Below are 17,372 nucleotides of genomic sequence, written 5' to 3' on the forward strand. Positions count from 1 at the left end.
TATTTTCTTAAAATGAAAGTGGGAATGAATGACAGGCTAAAACTTTTTAAGTACAACAATTTGTTTCTTTGATTTTCTGAAGCATTAGCAGAAGCAACATTTTTTATATGGTGGCAGCTGAGAGAATTGGAAAAGCTGCAGAAATGCAGATTGCGGTCAGCTTTTCAGGTGAAGGCTAACATGGAAGTCAAGCTTCTTAGAAGCCATGCTCAGTCTCTGTACCAAACAGAAACTGAACACTGCATTTTCCAAACCTTAACCTGTCAGGTGGTTTTTTCATTTGCCCGAAATGAGATGGCAAAATTCATTGAGTAGCACCCAGACATGCATCTATTTTGCAATAAATCTGGAGGAAGGCCACATTCAAATGGTGCATCACAAATCAAATACTGCATAGGCAAGTTCTTCAAAGCATTTCCTCCTCATTCCATTAGGGTTGGACCTGGTCCTTTCCCCTTCAGTGTCATCTCATGTGCACCTTCTAAAATAGGTTTCCCCTCAATGCCCAGCGATTGGGTCTCCATTCCACCTCAGGGAGCTGAAGGCTGAAGCCATTTTGACAGGGGATCAGTGTGGCGGCAGAGCCTGAGACATTCTTGGAGTTGCTGAGTACTTCAAGCACTTTTGGTTTTTATTTCTGACTTCCAGTATTGGCAGGTTTTTGTTTTGCCTTTTGATTGTTTTCCCAGCCTTTCTCACTGTTTGTAGATTCCAAATGACAGCTAAGCTTGAAATTAGAGGCTTGGAAAAGATGTTGCTCATTCTTGAGCTATTCCACCATGTACGATGGAACACACAGACTGGCTCTGAATGAGTTACAAGACAAACTAAATAAAGAAGTGCAGGGCAAAGAAAGAATTTGGCTTCTCTTTAACAGACGTAAGCAAAACAGGCTTTCAGGATGACTGGGGCTTCATTTAAATGCTAAAGTCATATTATTTGTACTAATTTAAATTACCGTGAAGATTTGTCTGCTTCCTTGCTCTTCTGGTCGCTGAGCCAACGCTTTAGGCCACCCAGGTTGCTGGAAGATCAGATTAAGCTTAAATGAAAATCTGTCAAGTTTTACACAATTAAAAGGAGTCACATTTACTTTGGTTTTAAAATAGAGCCATATTTTGAAGTACTTTCTTTCTGAAAGAAAGAGGGGGATGCAAAAGGTGCGGAGGGGAGGGACAGGGGTTGATGGGGCTGGGGGTGGGGGAGGTTGCACTACTGATTAGGGAGAACATCATGGTAGTACTTATGATATCTTGGAGGAATCATTCAATGAGGTCACTTGGATAGAACTTAGCAATAAGAGAGAGGTGACCACTTTGCTGGGATTACATTAATAGCTTCCCAATAATTAGCAGGAATCAGAGGAAACAATATGTAAGCAAATCGTAGAAAGATGTAAAAGCAATAGGGTTACAGGAGTGGGGATTTTAACTTCCCCAATATTGACTGAGATTACCTTAGCGCAAGAGGCTTAGATGGGGAGGAATTTGTTAAGTGCACCCAAGATAGTTTTGTGAGAGAAATGTATATTGTCCTACTAGAGACAGGGCAGCACTCAGCCTTATCTTAGGGAATGAAACTGGGCAGGTGGTGGAAGATATGGGGGAACATTTTGGGAATAGAGACTATAATTCACCAAGGTTCAAGGTAGTTATGGATAGGCAGTCCTCAAGTTAAGGTCCTAAATAGGGAGAAGACTGATTTCAATAATATAAGAGGTCCTGGCAAAAGTAGATTGGGAGCAGATTCTTGCAGGTAAGACAACATCAGACATGTGAGAGTCTTTTAAATAGAGAGTAAGAGTTCGGGACAGCATGTTCTGGAAAGGATGAAAGGCATAGATGGTGTGATTAGGATGACACAGGTTATTGAAGGTTTGATCAAAAAAAAAGTGCATGACATGTATTGGCCATTGAAATTCACTCCATCTTTTGAGGAATACAGAAGGTGTTGTGGTGAAGTTAACAAACGAATTAGGAGGGCAAACAAGGGTCATGAAATATTCTTGGCAAGTAAGATTAAGGAGAATCAACGACATTCTGCAAGTGTATGTAAGGAGCAGGAGGGTAGCCAAGGAAAGAGTGGGTCCCCTTAGGGACTAAAGGGATAATCTGTGTGTGGAGCCAGGGATGTGGACAAGACCCAAAATTAATACTTCTCATCTGTATTCACCAAGGACAAGGATGTGGAAGAGCATGTTGATAGTCTGGACCATGTTAATATTAAGAAGGGAAAGGTGTTAGATGTTATGGAACGCACAAAGATTGATAAATACCAGGGCCAGATGATATATATCCCAGGATTCGATGGGAAGCAAGAGAGGAGGTCGCTGGGGCCCTAATAGAGATTTTTGCATCTTGGTTAGCCACAGGTGAGATACCAGAAGATGGGGGGATAGCCAATGTGGTTCCTTTATTTAAGAAGGGCAGCAGGAATAAGCCAGGTAACTACAGGCCAGTAAGCCTTGTATCAGTAGTAGGGAAATTACTGGAGAAAATTGCGGAAAGACTGGATAGGCTTATTTTCCCTGGAGCAAAGACGCCCAAGGGGTAGCCTGATAGAGGTATAAAAATTTACAAGAGGCATAGATAGGGTAGGTCATCATAATCTTTTTCCCCTGGTAGAAGTGTCAAAAACAAGCATAGATTTAAGGTGAGAGGAAGGAGTTTTAAAGGGGATTCAAAGGGAAAGGTTTTGTTTTCACATAGGTAATGGTTGATATCTGGAATTTGCTGCAAGATGAGAAGGTGGAATTAGATACAATAATTACATTTAAGAGACATTTTACAGGCAAGGCATAGAAGGATACAGACCTAATGCAGGAAAATGGGATTAGTGTTGGGCAGAAGGGCCCAGTTCTGCACCGTATGACACTATGACTCTAAAAATGGACTCTGTTCCATTTATTAATTGTGCTTTTGATCTCATTCACTGTGATTATGAAAGAGATCAAAATCTTTGATTGTGAAATTCACAACATCAATTTTAACTATTTTCATAAATTCTAAAATTAAAAATAATAATCAATGGTCAAAAAAATTAAGGTAACCCTAATTACTTCACATGAAATATTATGACCAAAGTACTAAGATACTATGTGGAAATTTTTAATGATTAATTGGAGAAAATAGTGAATGGCAGATGGAACGCTAGTTACTCTCCATGTTGGGTGTTCCGTAACATTCTCTTCAATTGGCAATTCCATTCCTCTACACTAAACATCCATTCCCTCCACTACCAGAGCACAGAGGCTATGGTAAGTACGATGCACATGATGCAAAGCAATGACTTGCCAAAGCTTTTTTTGATGGAACCTTACAAACCCATAAGCAAGGACAGCAGACACATGGGAACACCACCATATCCAAATTATCTCCTCTCCAAGTTCACTTCCAAATTTTCCTCACACACCATTCCAACTCAGATGTATATCATGGGCAGGCACAGTAGTGTAGCAATTAGCATAACGCTTTACAGTGCCAGTGACCTGGGTTCAATTACAGTCGCTGTCTGTAAGGAGTTTCTACGTTCTCCCCGTGTCTGCGTGGGTTTCCTCCGGGTGCTACAGTTTCCTCCCACATTCCAAAGACGTACAGGTTAGGAAGTTGTGGGCACGCTATGTTGGCGCCAGAAACGTGGTGACACTTGCGGGCTGCCCCCAGAACACTATGCAAAAGATGTTTTTCACTGTGTGTTTCTATGTACATGTGACTAATAAAGATACCTTATCTTAATCAACAATTGGTCAAAAAATTGGAACTTCTTATTTAATAGCACTGTAACAACATCTTCAACAAATTGACCAAAGTAATTTAAGAGTAAGAAGTGAGAAATTAGGAAGTCCCTGTACAGAAAATGAATTTATAAAAATACAGAATAGCTTGACATTTACTAAAGTTTGTCACTGTTTCCAACTTCCCCACCTCAAGCTTATGGAACAGGGAAGGGCAAAAATGACCATCTTACCAAGGGAAGATCAAGTGACTTGATCAAGGTTAGTATAGATAGAAGGCTGAAACTGGCTGACATACCATTACACAAGTTCATAAAAATCTCACTAAAAAACATCAATTACTTTCAGAGGGCCATTCCTGCTAAAAACATGACTGCCCACTCAGAGGTGAAGCCTACCCTCATAGTCAGAGGAATGAAGTTAAAAGCCTGCATTTTCACTTCATACGTACCATTTCAGGAATGGTGCTGGTGGCATCCTGGGAGTAGGCCAGTTGTGGAATCATCCATACCATAGGGATACCTAAGAGGCAGAAAGAAAATATTTACAACTATGACAAAATCTGGGGAAAAGAATTAGCCATTCTTTTCTTCAGTCAAATATATTATGTATCAAGAACGGTTCCCTTAGGTATGCATTAAAAATTACAAATTTTTCAATAATTTCCTTCCATATTAGTACAATAAATCATTGTAAAATATTTTTGGCACAGTAACTAAACTAAGCAGATACAAAGTATTAAAATCGAGGCTGACTGCATCTCATGAAGGGATATCATTTATCTTAACAAATAGAAGAAAGTATACCGATAAATAATAAAATATTCATTCTATTATTTGTAATTTACAAACTTATATTCTTGGCATTTTATTAAAAGTGAATAAAAATCTTTGAAACCATTTTTGATTCATTTTACAAGTTTCTAAAAGGATGAGAAAACTTGCAATTATGAAGGGTTCATTATATGCACAGAACAATATAAAGCAAATGAAATTTATATACAAATAATCTGTGAAGTGCAGTCCCTGTTTCTGTGGAAAATGCAGCATCTATTTTATGCACAAGGAAGGTCCCATAAACAACAATGAAATGAATGACCAGTTGCCTTATTTTTGGCCATGTTGGTTGAGAGAAGAATGTTAATAGTAGAATTCCCTGCTATTCTTTGAATAGTCCCATGGATTTTTACCTTTTACCCGAGCAGGCACATTGTGAGGTTTCAGAGGATCAGCACTTTCTGGGAACCGACAGATCCCAGTTAGATTGCAATAGGTGTGGGTATGGTCAGGCCTAAATAAATGCTCAAATCCCAGAGTTTGTTCTTCTACCTACAGCCTTTTTACAGTGAGGTAAAAGAGCAGGTAACAAGCAACAACTAAATTTGCTTTGCATATTTGAAAAAAATTTAAGAATTTTCCATTTAGATTTCACTAGCTGATGCTCCCATTATATTTGAAGCATGCATTATTGAAAAACAATTGCCTCACTCATTGACAGTAACCTTGCCCAAGTCAGAAAGCCATAGGATTAAACCTTATCACAAAACCTTGGCAACTGTGATCACGTAAACTTGGCTAGTACTTCAATGCAGCACTTAGGGAGAGTTGCACTGTCCGGGGTGTCATCTTTTTAAAACAATGTTAAACTGAAGCCCCATCGTTCTTGAAAATCAAGAAAAAACTGTATATGTTGGAAAATCTGAACTGAAAACAGAAAATGCTAGAAACATACAGCAGGTAAGGCAGGATCTGTTGAAAGAGAAATAGAGTTAATGCTTCCGAATGAAGGCCCTTCATTTGCACCGAGAAAGCAGCAAACAAGTTAGTTTTAAATTGCAGAGGGGTTGAGGGAGGTGTGGATAGGACAAAGGTAATATCTCTATAGGGTGAGGTCAGGTTTGCTGAAGTGATTCCAATATTTACAGAACCATCTGGTTAATAGATTAATGAGTGAAGTTCAAGAGAGTGAGAAAATTGTTTGTGAAAAAATGTGCATTTTTTTCCTCCCATTGCTGATCAGGAAATGTGGGCAAGGCAATATGATGTTTTATTATTGCCACTGTTTTGATGGTTGGAAAAAATTGTAGAATAACTTGTTTAAAATTTTTCTGTCCTTAAACGAAGCATGTAAAATCATTTGAAACTAGTTTTTTGATTAGCAGTTTACTCCCACAACAGTTTGTTCAAGCTGAAGGCCAGATGACTTTGCATCATAGACAACCCCAACTCAATCAATAAGTTTCAGGTCAACAAAGCATGAGGCAAGCAGCAGTGAGCCTCTTGATTAAGACTTAATGGTGAAAACGTATCTTGCAGAATCAGGGAAATACAAGTGGAAGACAATGCTGGGGCTCACATAGAATTGTACCTATCATCACCATAAAATTTTTACAATCAATACGTTTTGAAATGTGTTCACTCTGGTGAAATAGGAAATCAGCAATCATTTGCACTCAGCTTGTCACTACAAACAAGTTGTTGATAATGATCAGAAAATTGATTTCAATGAATTTGATCATTTACCTTCAATTTGAGCAGGGTTCCTTTATAAGGCATCCCCACTCCATTGCAACTAGACAAAAAAAAAGTACACTGGAAAAGTCTTGGAAGACGGTTATTCTTTTACACTGTGGTTAACACGAGCAACCTCAAGCAGAATAATGCTGTGCATATAATGGCTCCCAAAAAAAAATGTTTAAAAAACTAGCTGAAAATAAACAAAATGTCATGTTTAATTGTATGAAAAGGAAGTACATGAGAAAAAAAAATCATCACTTGTCTTGTTGGAGATAGCACCCAAAAGCAAGAATTCTTTGTGAAGGCTGATCTGGTGAATCCTCTTGCCATTTCTCAATGTTACTAGGTCACATTGTAAGGCAGTGTGGTAATTTGCTTTCCTTTTGAGGCTTCAGGTTATGAATGTGCAAATTCAGCAATGTTAAATGCTTAAAGAACTTAAATGCTTCTGTGGAGCATTGACAGGTGGCCAGCACTAAGCAACATTCACCACTCAATTGTTACCTTCTGTGGAAGCATCCAATGAAATGCACTAAAACTTCAAACCCAAGCAAACTTAATGGCTTACCTCTCTATATGCTTTCCTCTACTTTAAAAACTCACCACAATTTACCCTATCATAACCTACGTCACTTAAAACTCTTGAACCAATTTAATTAACTTTGGCATTTTCTTAATTGGATGAAGATAAGCAATGATGCCAGTTTGTGTTATTCCCGCGTTGAAGCCCAGCAGCCCAGCACAAACAACCAAGAACCAGATTTGCAGTCCACTGTTTTTTCTGGCACTGGAGCCTGAACAATTCTTATCAAAAAGCCAAAATCAGCTGCCTACATTATTGCCCGATGTATGGAATAACATTGCACAATTTTCAGTGAGATCCAGACCCACCACAAAGAACACTTTTTTGTTTAAAAAAGGCTGTACAGACCAGTTCACAGAAATCACATTTGTTCTTTTATGTTTTAAGCTCAATAAGAGAGGCATGTCATGCTAAAACATGTTAATATAACAAAGCAGGTTGCTTCAATGTTTTAGGGATTCACTCGTTCAGCAAATTATCATGCTGAAACCTGTCAACAGGCAAGAAAATTATTCAAGCCTTCACAGTTTGAACTGAATACCAGCCCAACTTTTAATCTTTAAATGTTTTTTTTGTCTGTGAGGTAAAGTTACCTTGCAATCAGTCTTGTTCAGAATGTTCTTTCAGACGTGGATCATGTGCATTGGGTGCTTATCCCCATATACCTCATTCTATATCCAATCTCCTGTCTATGTACAGGCCTCCCTGCTTGATCTGCTGTTGATGTGAAGAGACATTTGATTCTTGTTTGAGGGCCAATCCAAGGCAGTCCAGAAGCCACCCAGCCTAAAAACTTGGAGAAAGTCATGGCTGCACAGGGGTGAGAGCAGGCGATCCAAGTTTTAGACACTGACCCTGATACCTTGATTGACAAAGTGGAGAGAAAGAGAGAGGTTCTCCATCCATGGGGACCCAAGAAACCCCCACTCCTTAAAGGTCAACCAACAGTAAGAGGTTACCATTGAGGTCAAAGCCAGGAGCAAAGCCCCAAAGTCCTGGTTGTAACACTGCCAGTTTATTGACTTCATATGTGTGGCCCAGGTCAGTAATACATTATCCCTTCCAACATCTGCATCAATAGCCTCACACGATGTTCTACATGATACACTTCTTTTACTTATTTTGCCACAAACTCTATCAATCAGAATTTCTACCTAACATTTAATACTTAGCTCTATCACATGCATCAGGGAAGTCAAGAGTGAAGGTTGGAGGGGCTGGGGGTCAGTAACACACCAATGACTGGCACAAACTCTCCCATCCCTCCCTTACTGTCACCACAAATGGTGTGAATTAAGGTCACTTCATTTTAAGCTCCTGGTTAGATGAATAAGTATACTCAGCTATTCAGTATTAATCTACTGATCCACTATTATTCATATAGAGATCTACTATATAATTGACTAATCCACTATTAGCTAATTAGTGGATTTCAACAGCTCTAGTGATTATGTGTCAAATGCAAGAATTGTCAAGAGGTAATTGTAAACCTATCAACCAGCCAAGACTCCTATGGGATTGGTCAGGAGCCCATTTGGCATACACCCAAAACTACACTTAGTAGGCATTGCATGAGAATAAAAATATATTGGGTTTAAAACCAACATTACACCTGACCTTACCAGATGCACAAGTTAGGCTAAAATTGTTCCCATTTTCTCCAAAGTTAATAAAGACTCCTACTGCTTGGCCTGCAAAGGATCTCCACTTTTTAGAATAACTAAGAAAATGATTTCTAGATTCTTTGCAAAGTTCATGCCTTGTTTATGGACGCTGAAAAAAAAAATCAGAATTGTCATATCATTACTTCTCAACTTCAATTTGGCACTAGCTAACTTTGCAGGATATAAATCAAACTAGTTGCTGCGATCTGATGGATCAGAATGAAAGCTGAGTCAGTCGTAAAAGCCCATGATACAGGATGTCATCAGTGGTTTAATGGAAGAGGAGGGGCTAGTGCAGGGAAAGACTACAGAGGGTTACAGGACCCTAATGAAATACATGGTTTCAGTCATTATGCTTCAGGCTCCTTCCAGGCTAGAACCAGGAACATTACTGGGATATCCTGATGGATTTGCACTCTCACCTCTGAGTCAGAAGGTAGTGATCTCAAACTTCATTCCAGGAGTGGAGTGCACAATCTAGACTGGCACATGTTATTTATTAAGGATCATTGTCAGAGATAGAATAATGGATCATGAAACTAAGTATCATACTACTTTTATGCCTAGCAATCTAATTGCTCATCATAAAATATTGATGCACATAAAAAGACAAAGTGTAGAAGTTTGTTATAGGCCTTTTTCTTTAAAAATACCTTTTAGTGCTTGTGGGCTTTAAGTGCATCCCTGACCAGGAGCCCACAGAACATCAAAATTCCTGCAGAGGAATCAGATTTCAGTAAGACATCCCAAAATAGTCGAGACTCCTCATTAATTAAATGTTGGTGACCTAATGCCAAAATATTGCCTGAGCCAGTACGAAGTGAGATGCATTTCAGGCATTAATTGGTCCTTTTCCACTTCAGTTCGAGTTGTGCCTATTCTTTCTTATGCAAAAAAAATCTTTTCTCACTAAGTTCTTATTCACTGCCTTTTGATGTTCTTTATGCACAAATGTAATACTTAAACAAGTCTCTTCCTTTTAATAAAACTGGGCTCAGTATAATGAAGTTGAGTTGACCAATTTAAAATAGGATTCCTAGCTCGGCAGGACACATTTTTGATGGTTTCTAAGCTTCACTTGCCACTCCTGACAACATCATCCACTCAATTTTCCTCTTTTCTAAAAGTAGTCACCAAAGCTGTTCAAAGAAAATTAAAATTAAACTTTCTAAAAAATTAATTCATCCACATTTCTTCAAGGTTGCTTTACCAGTTTGCAGGAGATTAATCTTTAACTCCTGGAGACTCTTGGACATCTTGTAAGGGTTAGCTACATTAATTCCAGTGGTCAGCAGAAATGCAGCCCAACTGTTAGCGCTCTATAAAATTGTAACTGAAGGGTTCCTGATGCCTGTACAAGAAACATGAGAAGCTGCAGCTGCCCTTTAATATATTTAACAAATCCAAAACGTACTGCCAAGCTTCACATAACGTTTCCCTAGCCTCAAAAGCCCTCACTAGAAATTCTTTGATGTGCAGAAATTAAAAATCTTAACAATCACTTAAGCAGACATTTGTAAGATAATTTCTCCAAATGTTGTGCCTAATTTCCCATTCCTATGACTGTCTGCGGCTCTATCCTGCAGTTATTCAAAATAATATGCAACAGGTTTAAGGTAGGAAGTATGTCAACAATAATTGCAAACTATTAGTGATGGACATGCCGAATGTCCTAATATCCTCTATGTGACATGAGACGAAAATAATCCCAAATAGATTTGAGGTCAGTGGCCTTTTTTTTGCAGAAACTTTAAAAAGCCTCAAGATACTTCGGGAGATATAGACAACATATACGGAAAATAGTTTTAAGGAACAGCTTTGAGGAGGAGAGGAAGAGAGAAGGAAAGGCTTCAGGAGGGAGTTAATTCTAGAGACCAAGGCCCAGCTACTGATGTGGAGTCATTGAAATTGGCGATGAGCAGGGAAGTAGGATCAAGACATAAGAGAGAATATAACTATAATAAAAACATTACATAAGGAAAAGAGAAAGCAACAAAGATAAAAACCAAGTAATGCTTTCATACTATTGCATTAAAACACAGAAAATAAAAATAAACATATTGATTTCTGGACATTTATCTGGCTACCAACATTCACAGGATTAATTTTATTTATCAGGGTCTGGCTGAGTGGCAGTGAAGGCAGGTAAGGATATGCATGTGCTTATTGTCTTATTTAATCTTATACAATAGCACATCAGCCCCAAAAGACAATTTCTGTCACTTTTCCCTCGCATGAAATCCAGTGATTGCCTTGTGAAAATGATGAGGCTGATAAAAATTCCAAGTTACTAGGCAGTTATAACCACAAACCCACATCAGGAAGTAACATCAAATTTTATATGACATAATCCGAGCACTTTCAACTATTTTGAGCTAGCAGCAAAATCTTCATTCAAAGCTGCATTGGCAGGTTCAAAAATAGAACCTAAATGTTCTCCTCATTTATTATATATTAATAAGAACATGTAGTAGACAAGGCTGAGTAATAAAAAGTGACTGGCATTTACATAGCATCTTTAACACGGAGAACTTATAAAGAAACCAACTAGAAGAGAAAGGAAAACAACAGAAATAATATTACATTAGACAGTGAAATGTACTTGACTTTGAGCAATAACATGGTGTATCAACTATTATTTTAAAATTTAGGATGTGAAAAAAAAATCGGGAAAAAAAATTGTATCTTTGGGTTTCATTAAAAGGCAATGAACAGGAACAAAAAAAGCATTTGTCTCTATTTCATAACTGAAACAAAAGGTTGAACAGGGCCTTGGTCAGACCATCTGGAATTCTCTATTCAAATTTAAGTACTGAGGTTCAGGCTTTCAAGTTTTCAATACAGATTTACAAAAGTAATATCTGGACTGGAAGGGTTAAATTATGACAGCAGTTATATTTAAGGCTGAGAGATAGAGTCATAGAGTCATACAGCATGGAAACAGGCCTTTCAGCCCAACTCGTCCATGTTGACCAAGATGCCCAAATAAGCTAGTCCCATTTGACTGCTGTCATGAACCAGCAACAAAAGAAACACACTGAGCATGATTCAGTGTTAAAAACTATTTTATTAATCACTACTATTGATAATACGTAAAATAAAAGTAAAAATGTTAGTATGTTAGAATTCAAGAATGTTAAACCTCGAACGTTAACCCCAAAACTAAACTCTTCGTGTGTGTGTGTGACAAAGTCCAAAACTCCCAGTTCCTGAATGGTTCTTAAAGTTCAGTTCCGCAAGCCATAAGGTGAAAACATGAGCAAGGGCTTCTTCAACAACCACCGTTGTCTGAAGATAAGATGTAGATGTAGAAAAACATAGAGAGAGTACATACGAAATCCAAATGTTCCACGATGGAACCCAAACGACACTTCAGTGTTTACTCGGTATTGACTTCCTCACCCCGAAAAGCATCCGAACCGTGGTCGTCCACACACAAATACCTGTTTCCTTCTACAGGTCAGCAACAAAGTGAACTCCACCGGATTACTTCCAACTTCCATACATGGATTTCAGTGGCAAACACAGTTATTGTTTCTCATCCATCGATAGAGAAAACAAGCAGGCTGGTGTCTCTCTCCCTTCTCTCTCTCTCTTCTTCTTCTTCTTCTTCAACAACGTCATTACGTCCTTTATCTTCTATTGACGTAAGCACGCCCCACACACACATACACACACACTCTCTATCTTAAAGGGACTTTCACTGAGTCCATAACACTGCGTTTGACCCATATTCCTCTAAATGTTTCCTATCCATGTACCTGTCCAAATATGTTTTAAATGTTATTGTACACGCCCCAACCACTTCCTCATGCAGTTCATTCCATAGACGTACTAACCCTCTGTGTGGAAAAAGTTGCCCCTCAGGTTCCTATTTCCCTTCTCACCTTAAACCTATGCCCTTCTAGTTCTTGATTCCCCAACCCTGGGAAAAAGACCATCTATTTATGCCCCTCATGATTTTATACACAAAAATCACCCCTCAGTCTCCTACACTCCAAGGAATAAAGTCCTAGCCAGCTGAACCTGTCCCTGTAACCCAGTCCCTCGGGAACTGGCAACATCCTCATAAATCTTTCCTGCATCCTTTCCAGCTTCATGGCATCTCCCTATAGCAGGGTGACCAAAACCTAACACAATACTCCAAGCAAGGCCTCACCATTGTCTTGTACAACTGCAACATAAATCGCAGCTTCAACTGCATATTCAGTGCCCTGACTGATGAAGGCAAGCATGCCAAAAGCCGCCTTCACCATCCTGTCTACCTGTGACACCACTTTCAGGGAACTATATACTTGTCCTCCTAGGTCCCTCAGTTCTGCAACACACCCTGGGGCCCTACTTTTCACTGTGAAAGTCCTACCCTGGTTTGACTTCCCAAAATGCAACACCTCACACTTATCTGAATTAAACTCCATTTGCCATTCCTTGGCCTACTTCCCCAGCTGATCCTGTAATTCCTGATAACCTTCTACACCGTCTACAAAACCACCTATTTTAGTGTCATCTGCAAAATTACTAACTGTGCCTTGTACATTCTCATCCAAATCTTTGCTATAGATGACAAACAACAATGGACCCAGCATCGACCCTAAGCACACCTCTAATCACGGGCCTCCAGTCCAGAAAACAACTTTTCACTATCACCCTTTGCTTCCTTCTGTCAGATTATCTCTGTATTCAGTCAGCTAGCTGTCCCTGATCATACAAGAACTAATCTTCCAGAGAAGCCGACAATGTGGAACCTTATCAAAGGACTTGCTGGTCCATATAGACTATGTCTACTGTTCTGCCCTTATCAACCTTCTGGTTACTTCTTCAGAGAAAAACAATCAAATTCATGAGATATGATCTTCCACAAAAAATCCACGCTAATTATCCCTAATCAATCCCTGTCTTTCCAAATGTGCATGTATCTTATCCCTCAGAATCCCGTCCAATATTTCCCTTCCACAGATGTTAGACTTACTGGTCTATAGTTCCCAGTTTTTTCTTTACAACCCTTTTTAAGTAAAGGAACAACAATAGCCACTCTCCAGTCTTCTAGCACCTCACCCATCGCTAATAGTGATGCATATATCTCAGCCAGGACTCCCGCAGTTTCTTCTCTAGCTTCCCACAACATTCTTAGATACACCTGATCAGACCCTGGATTTATCTACCTTCTTACATTTTAAGACAGCCAGTACCTCCTCTACTGTAATGTTGACTACCCTCAAGACATGCCCATTAATTTTCTCCGAGTTCCCTAGTCTTCATTATCTTTCTCCATGGTAAAAACAGAGGAGACATATTCATTGAAGACCTTGTCCATCTCCTGTGGCTCCACATATAGGTGCCCACTTTGGTCTTTGAGGGGCCTTATTCTCTCCCTGGTTACTTTTTTCCCCTTAATATTCATAAAATATCTTTGAACACTCCTTATTCTTTCCCATCAAAGCTATCTCATGCCCCCTTTTTGCCCTCCTGATTTCCTTAGGGGATGCTCATGCATCTCTTATTTACCTCCAGGGTTTCACTTGATCCCAGTTGCCTGTATCTGACCCCTGCCTCCTTTTTCCTGACCAGAACCTCAATATCTCATCATCCAGGATTCAGTGCTCCTGCCACCCTTGCCTTTCACTCTAACAGGAACAGGATGATCCCTGTAAAGGGATTTGTTAGATTAGCTATGCAGAAACTTGCCGAGAAATTAAATGTTGCCTGCTTTTGGTGTGCTAGTACTAATGGCAAATCGGGTCCAGGAATAAAAATAGTAAAATTAGAGAAATAAGACATTTGTAACAGCATTAGGGTGGTCTGCACACAGAAAGAAACATTGAAATAGGAATAAAAACAGAAAATGCTGGAGATGCTCATAAGGTCAGGGAGCATGTGTAGAGACAAAAAGTTAACTTTTTAGGTTGAAGAATTTGCATCCCAACCGGAAAAGTGAAAGTGTGTTTTAATTTGCAGAGAAGGGGAAGGAGTAGGGAGAACAAAGAGAATATCTGTGATGGGATCAAGGCAAAAGAATAGAGATAACACAACCGCTGTTGTTGTCACCTCAGAGTGTTTGTTAATCATAGTTGATCTGTCTGAAGGTGTAAATAGAGTAAGGTGAATGAAGGCAGTGGAGCAAAACTACAAAACGTTATAGTATGTAATAGCTAGAATATCTAGTGCATGGAACACGCACACACACAAAAAATCAGCATGGGGTATAGCAAGTAATTAGGAATGCTAATGAATTTTGGCCTTCATGGCAAGTGGTATAGAATATAAAAGTAGGGTAGCTTTAATGGAATTTGCATCTGGAGCATTGAGCACAGCTTTGGCCTCCATACTTAAATGATCTTCTTGCATTGGAAGCAAGGCATAGAGGTTCACTCAGTTGGTTCCTGGGATGAAGAGGTTAATCTATGAAAAAGCTTGAGCACATTGGGCCTATACTAATTTGAGTTCAGAAGAATGCAAGACGACCCTATTGCAACATGAGATTCTAAAGCAGAATGACACGGCAGATGTTTATAAAATATTTCCCCTAATAGGAGTATCTAGAACTAGTGGACAGTTTCAGAATAGGGCGGTCACTCATTTATAATGGAGATGAGGAGGAATTTCTTTTCTTAGAGGGCCGTGACTCTGGATTTCTGTGCCCTCGAGAGTTTTGGAGGTGGAGTCATTGAATATATTCAAGATAGAGACCAACAGACATTTGAACTACAAGGAATTCAAGAGATAAAGGATGAGAGCAGGAAAGTGGCATTGACCCTACTTCTCTATGCACAGACACTGTCTGACCTGCTGAGTGTTTCTAGCATTTTCTGTTTTTATTCTTGGGAGAATTCAAGTGATGGGCAACTGGAAGTTCAGGGTCACCTTGCAGACTGAACAGAGGTGTTCTGCAAAGTGGTCATCCAATCTACATTTGCTTTCTCCAATGTAGAGAACACATCGTGAGCAGCAAATTAAATATACTAAATTGGAAGAAGTGCAAGTGAATTTCTGCAACTGGAAGGATTGTTTGGACCCCTGAAAGGTGGTAAGGGAAGGAGTAAAAGGGTAGCACTTGCATGGGAAAATGCCATGGGAAGTGAAGTAGTTGGTGGAAAATGGGGAGAGAACCATTGTGTAACACAGGGAATTTCCCTTTGGAGTGCTGAAAGGGGAGGGGAGGAGAGGAGATGTACCTGGCATTTTGTTGAATGATGGGTGGTGGGGTGTCATGTCTCTAGTTATGACACCAAGGCTCTCATTGGCCCAAATGAGAGAACCTGATCACCAAAAGAGACAGTTTAAAGTCAGTCATATAGCATGGAAACAGGCCATTTGGCCCACCACATCTATGCTAACAAGTGGGAACCCATCCATACTAATCCCATCTTCCAGCACTTGGCTTGTAGCCTTCTATGCCTAGATGATTTAATTGCTCATCTAGATGCTTCTTAAATGTTGTCAGCGACACTGATTCCACCACTCTCTCTGGCAGTGCATTACAGGTACTCACCTCTCTTCGGGTGAAAAAGATCCCCCTTAAATGCTCTCTAAATCTCTTACCCCTCATCTTAAATCTATATCTTCTGGTTTTGTTCACCTCTGATTAGGAGAAAAGTTTCTTTTGGTCTACCCTATCTATACCTTCCATAATTTTATATTCTTCAATCATGTCCCCTCTTGATGTCCTTTTCACAAGAGAAACAAAACCTGGCTTCTCTAGTCTCTCCTCAGAACTGAACTACTCTATCGCAGGAAAGATCCTGGTGAACCTTCTCTGCACCCTCTACGGTGCTGTTACATCTTTCCTATTGTGTGGCGATCAAACTACACAGTACTCCATCTGAGGTCTCATCAATGTTTTATAAAGTTGGAGCATAACCTTCATACTCATGTATACAGTGCCCCAACTAATGAAGTCCAGTACCCCATACGCTTCTTAACCTCATTATCTACCTGCGTTGGCACCTCCAAGAATCTTTGGCCTTGCACGCAAAGGCCCATTTCTCAATACTTCCTAGGATCTTACCATTCGTGGTGTATGTCCTAGCCTCACTAATGCTCCCCAAATACACCATTTCACATTTATCAGGGTTAAACTCCAGCTGCCATTTCCCAGCCCATTTCACCACTATATCAATATCATCCTGCAGCCTAAAACTACCTTCTACATTGTCCACAACTCCAGCAACCTTCATGTCATCTGCAAACTTACTGATTATTTACTTCTATATTCAAATCATTCACAGGCATCCAATCACAAAAACAGCCTTCCACATTCACCCTCTGTCCACTATTGCCAAAGCAATTTTGGATCCAATTTGCCAAATTGCTCTGGATCCCATTATGGACCAGTCTCCTGTGTGAGACCTTGTCAAAGGCCTTACTGATGTAAACCACATCAATGCCACTTCCCTCATTAATATACTTCACCACCTCAAAAAGTTCAATCAGACAAAATCTACCCTTGACAAAGCCATGCTACACATCTCTGATCAGTCCCTGGCTTTCCAAGTGATCATTAATCCTGTCCCTCAGAATTTTTTCCAATAACTTACCTACGACTGATGTTACCTTCACAGGTCCTTAATTGCCAGGCTTTTCCTTGCTGCCCTTCTTGAAAAGGGGGATCACATCTGGTACCTCGCCAGTGAAGACTTGAAAACCTCAGCCAGAGCAATCTCTTCCCTTGCCTCCGAGAGCAGCCTGGGATGGATCTCATCTGGCCCTGGGGATTTATCCACCTTCAAGTACGCTAAAGCATTAAGAACTTCCTCTTTATTTATGGAGACCTGCATTGAAATTTCATCTTCCCCTTTACTGAGTTCTCCAAGCACAAAGTCTGTTTCCTTTGTGAATTCTGATGAAAAGTGTTAATTTAGGACGTACCTCACCTATAC

At 39.6% G+C, this 17,372-nt stretch overlaps 1 protein-coding gene across 1 annotated transcript in view; it reads right to left on the reverse strand.

Moving 5' to 3' along the window:
- Nucleotides 1-928: 928 nt before the first annotated feature.
- Nucleotides 929-17,372, reverse strand: part of ercc6l2 (excision repair cross-complementation group 6-like 2) — a 97,438-nt gene continuing 80,994 nt past the window's right edge. Inside the window, exons 21-22 of the mRNA XM_052019176.1 lie at nucleotides 4,185-4,255; nucleotides 929-1,024 (exon numbers count right to left, since the gene is read on the reverse strand). Of these exons, the coding sequence (XP_051875136.1) occupies nucleotides 4,189-4,255 (67 nt within the window). The 3' untranslated portion in view covers nucleotides 929-1,024; nucleotides 4,185-4,188. The remainder of the gene's footprint in view (nucleotides 1,025-4,184; nucleotides 4,256-17,372) is intronic.

Source organism: Pristis pectinata, chromosome 7, assembly GCF_009764475.1.
Source record: "Pristis pectinata isolate sPriPec2 chromosome 7, sPriPec2.1.pri, whole genome shotgun sequence".
Taxonomy (NCBI): Eukaryota; Metazoa; Chordata; class Chondrichthyes; order Rhinopristiformes; family Pristidae; genus Pristis; species Pristis pectinata.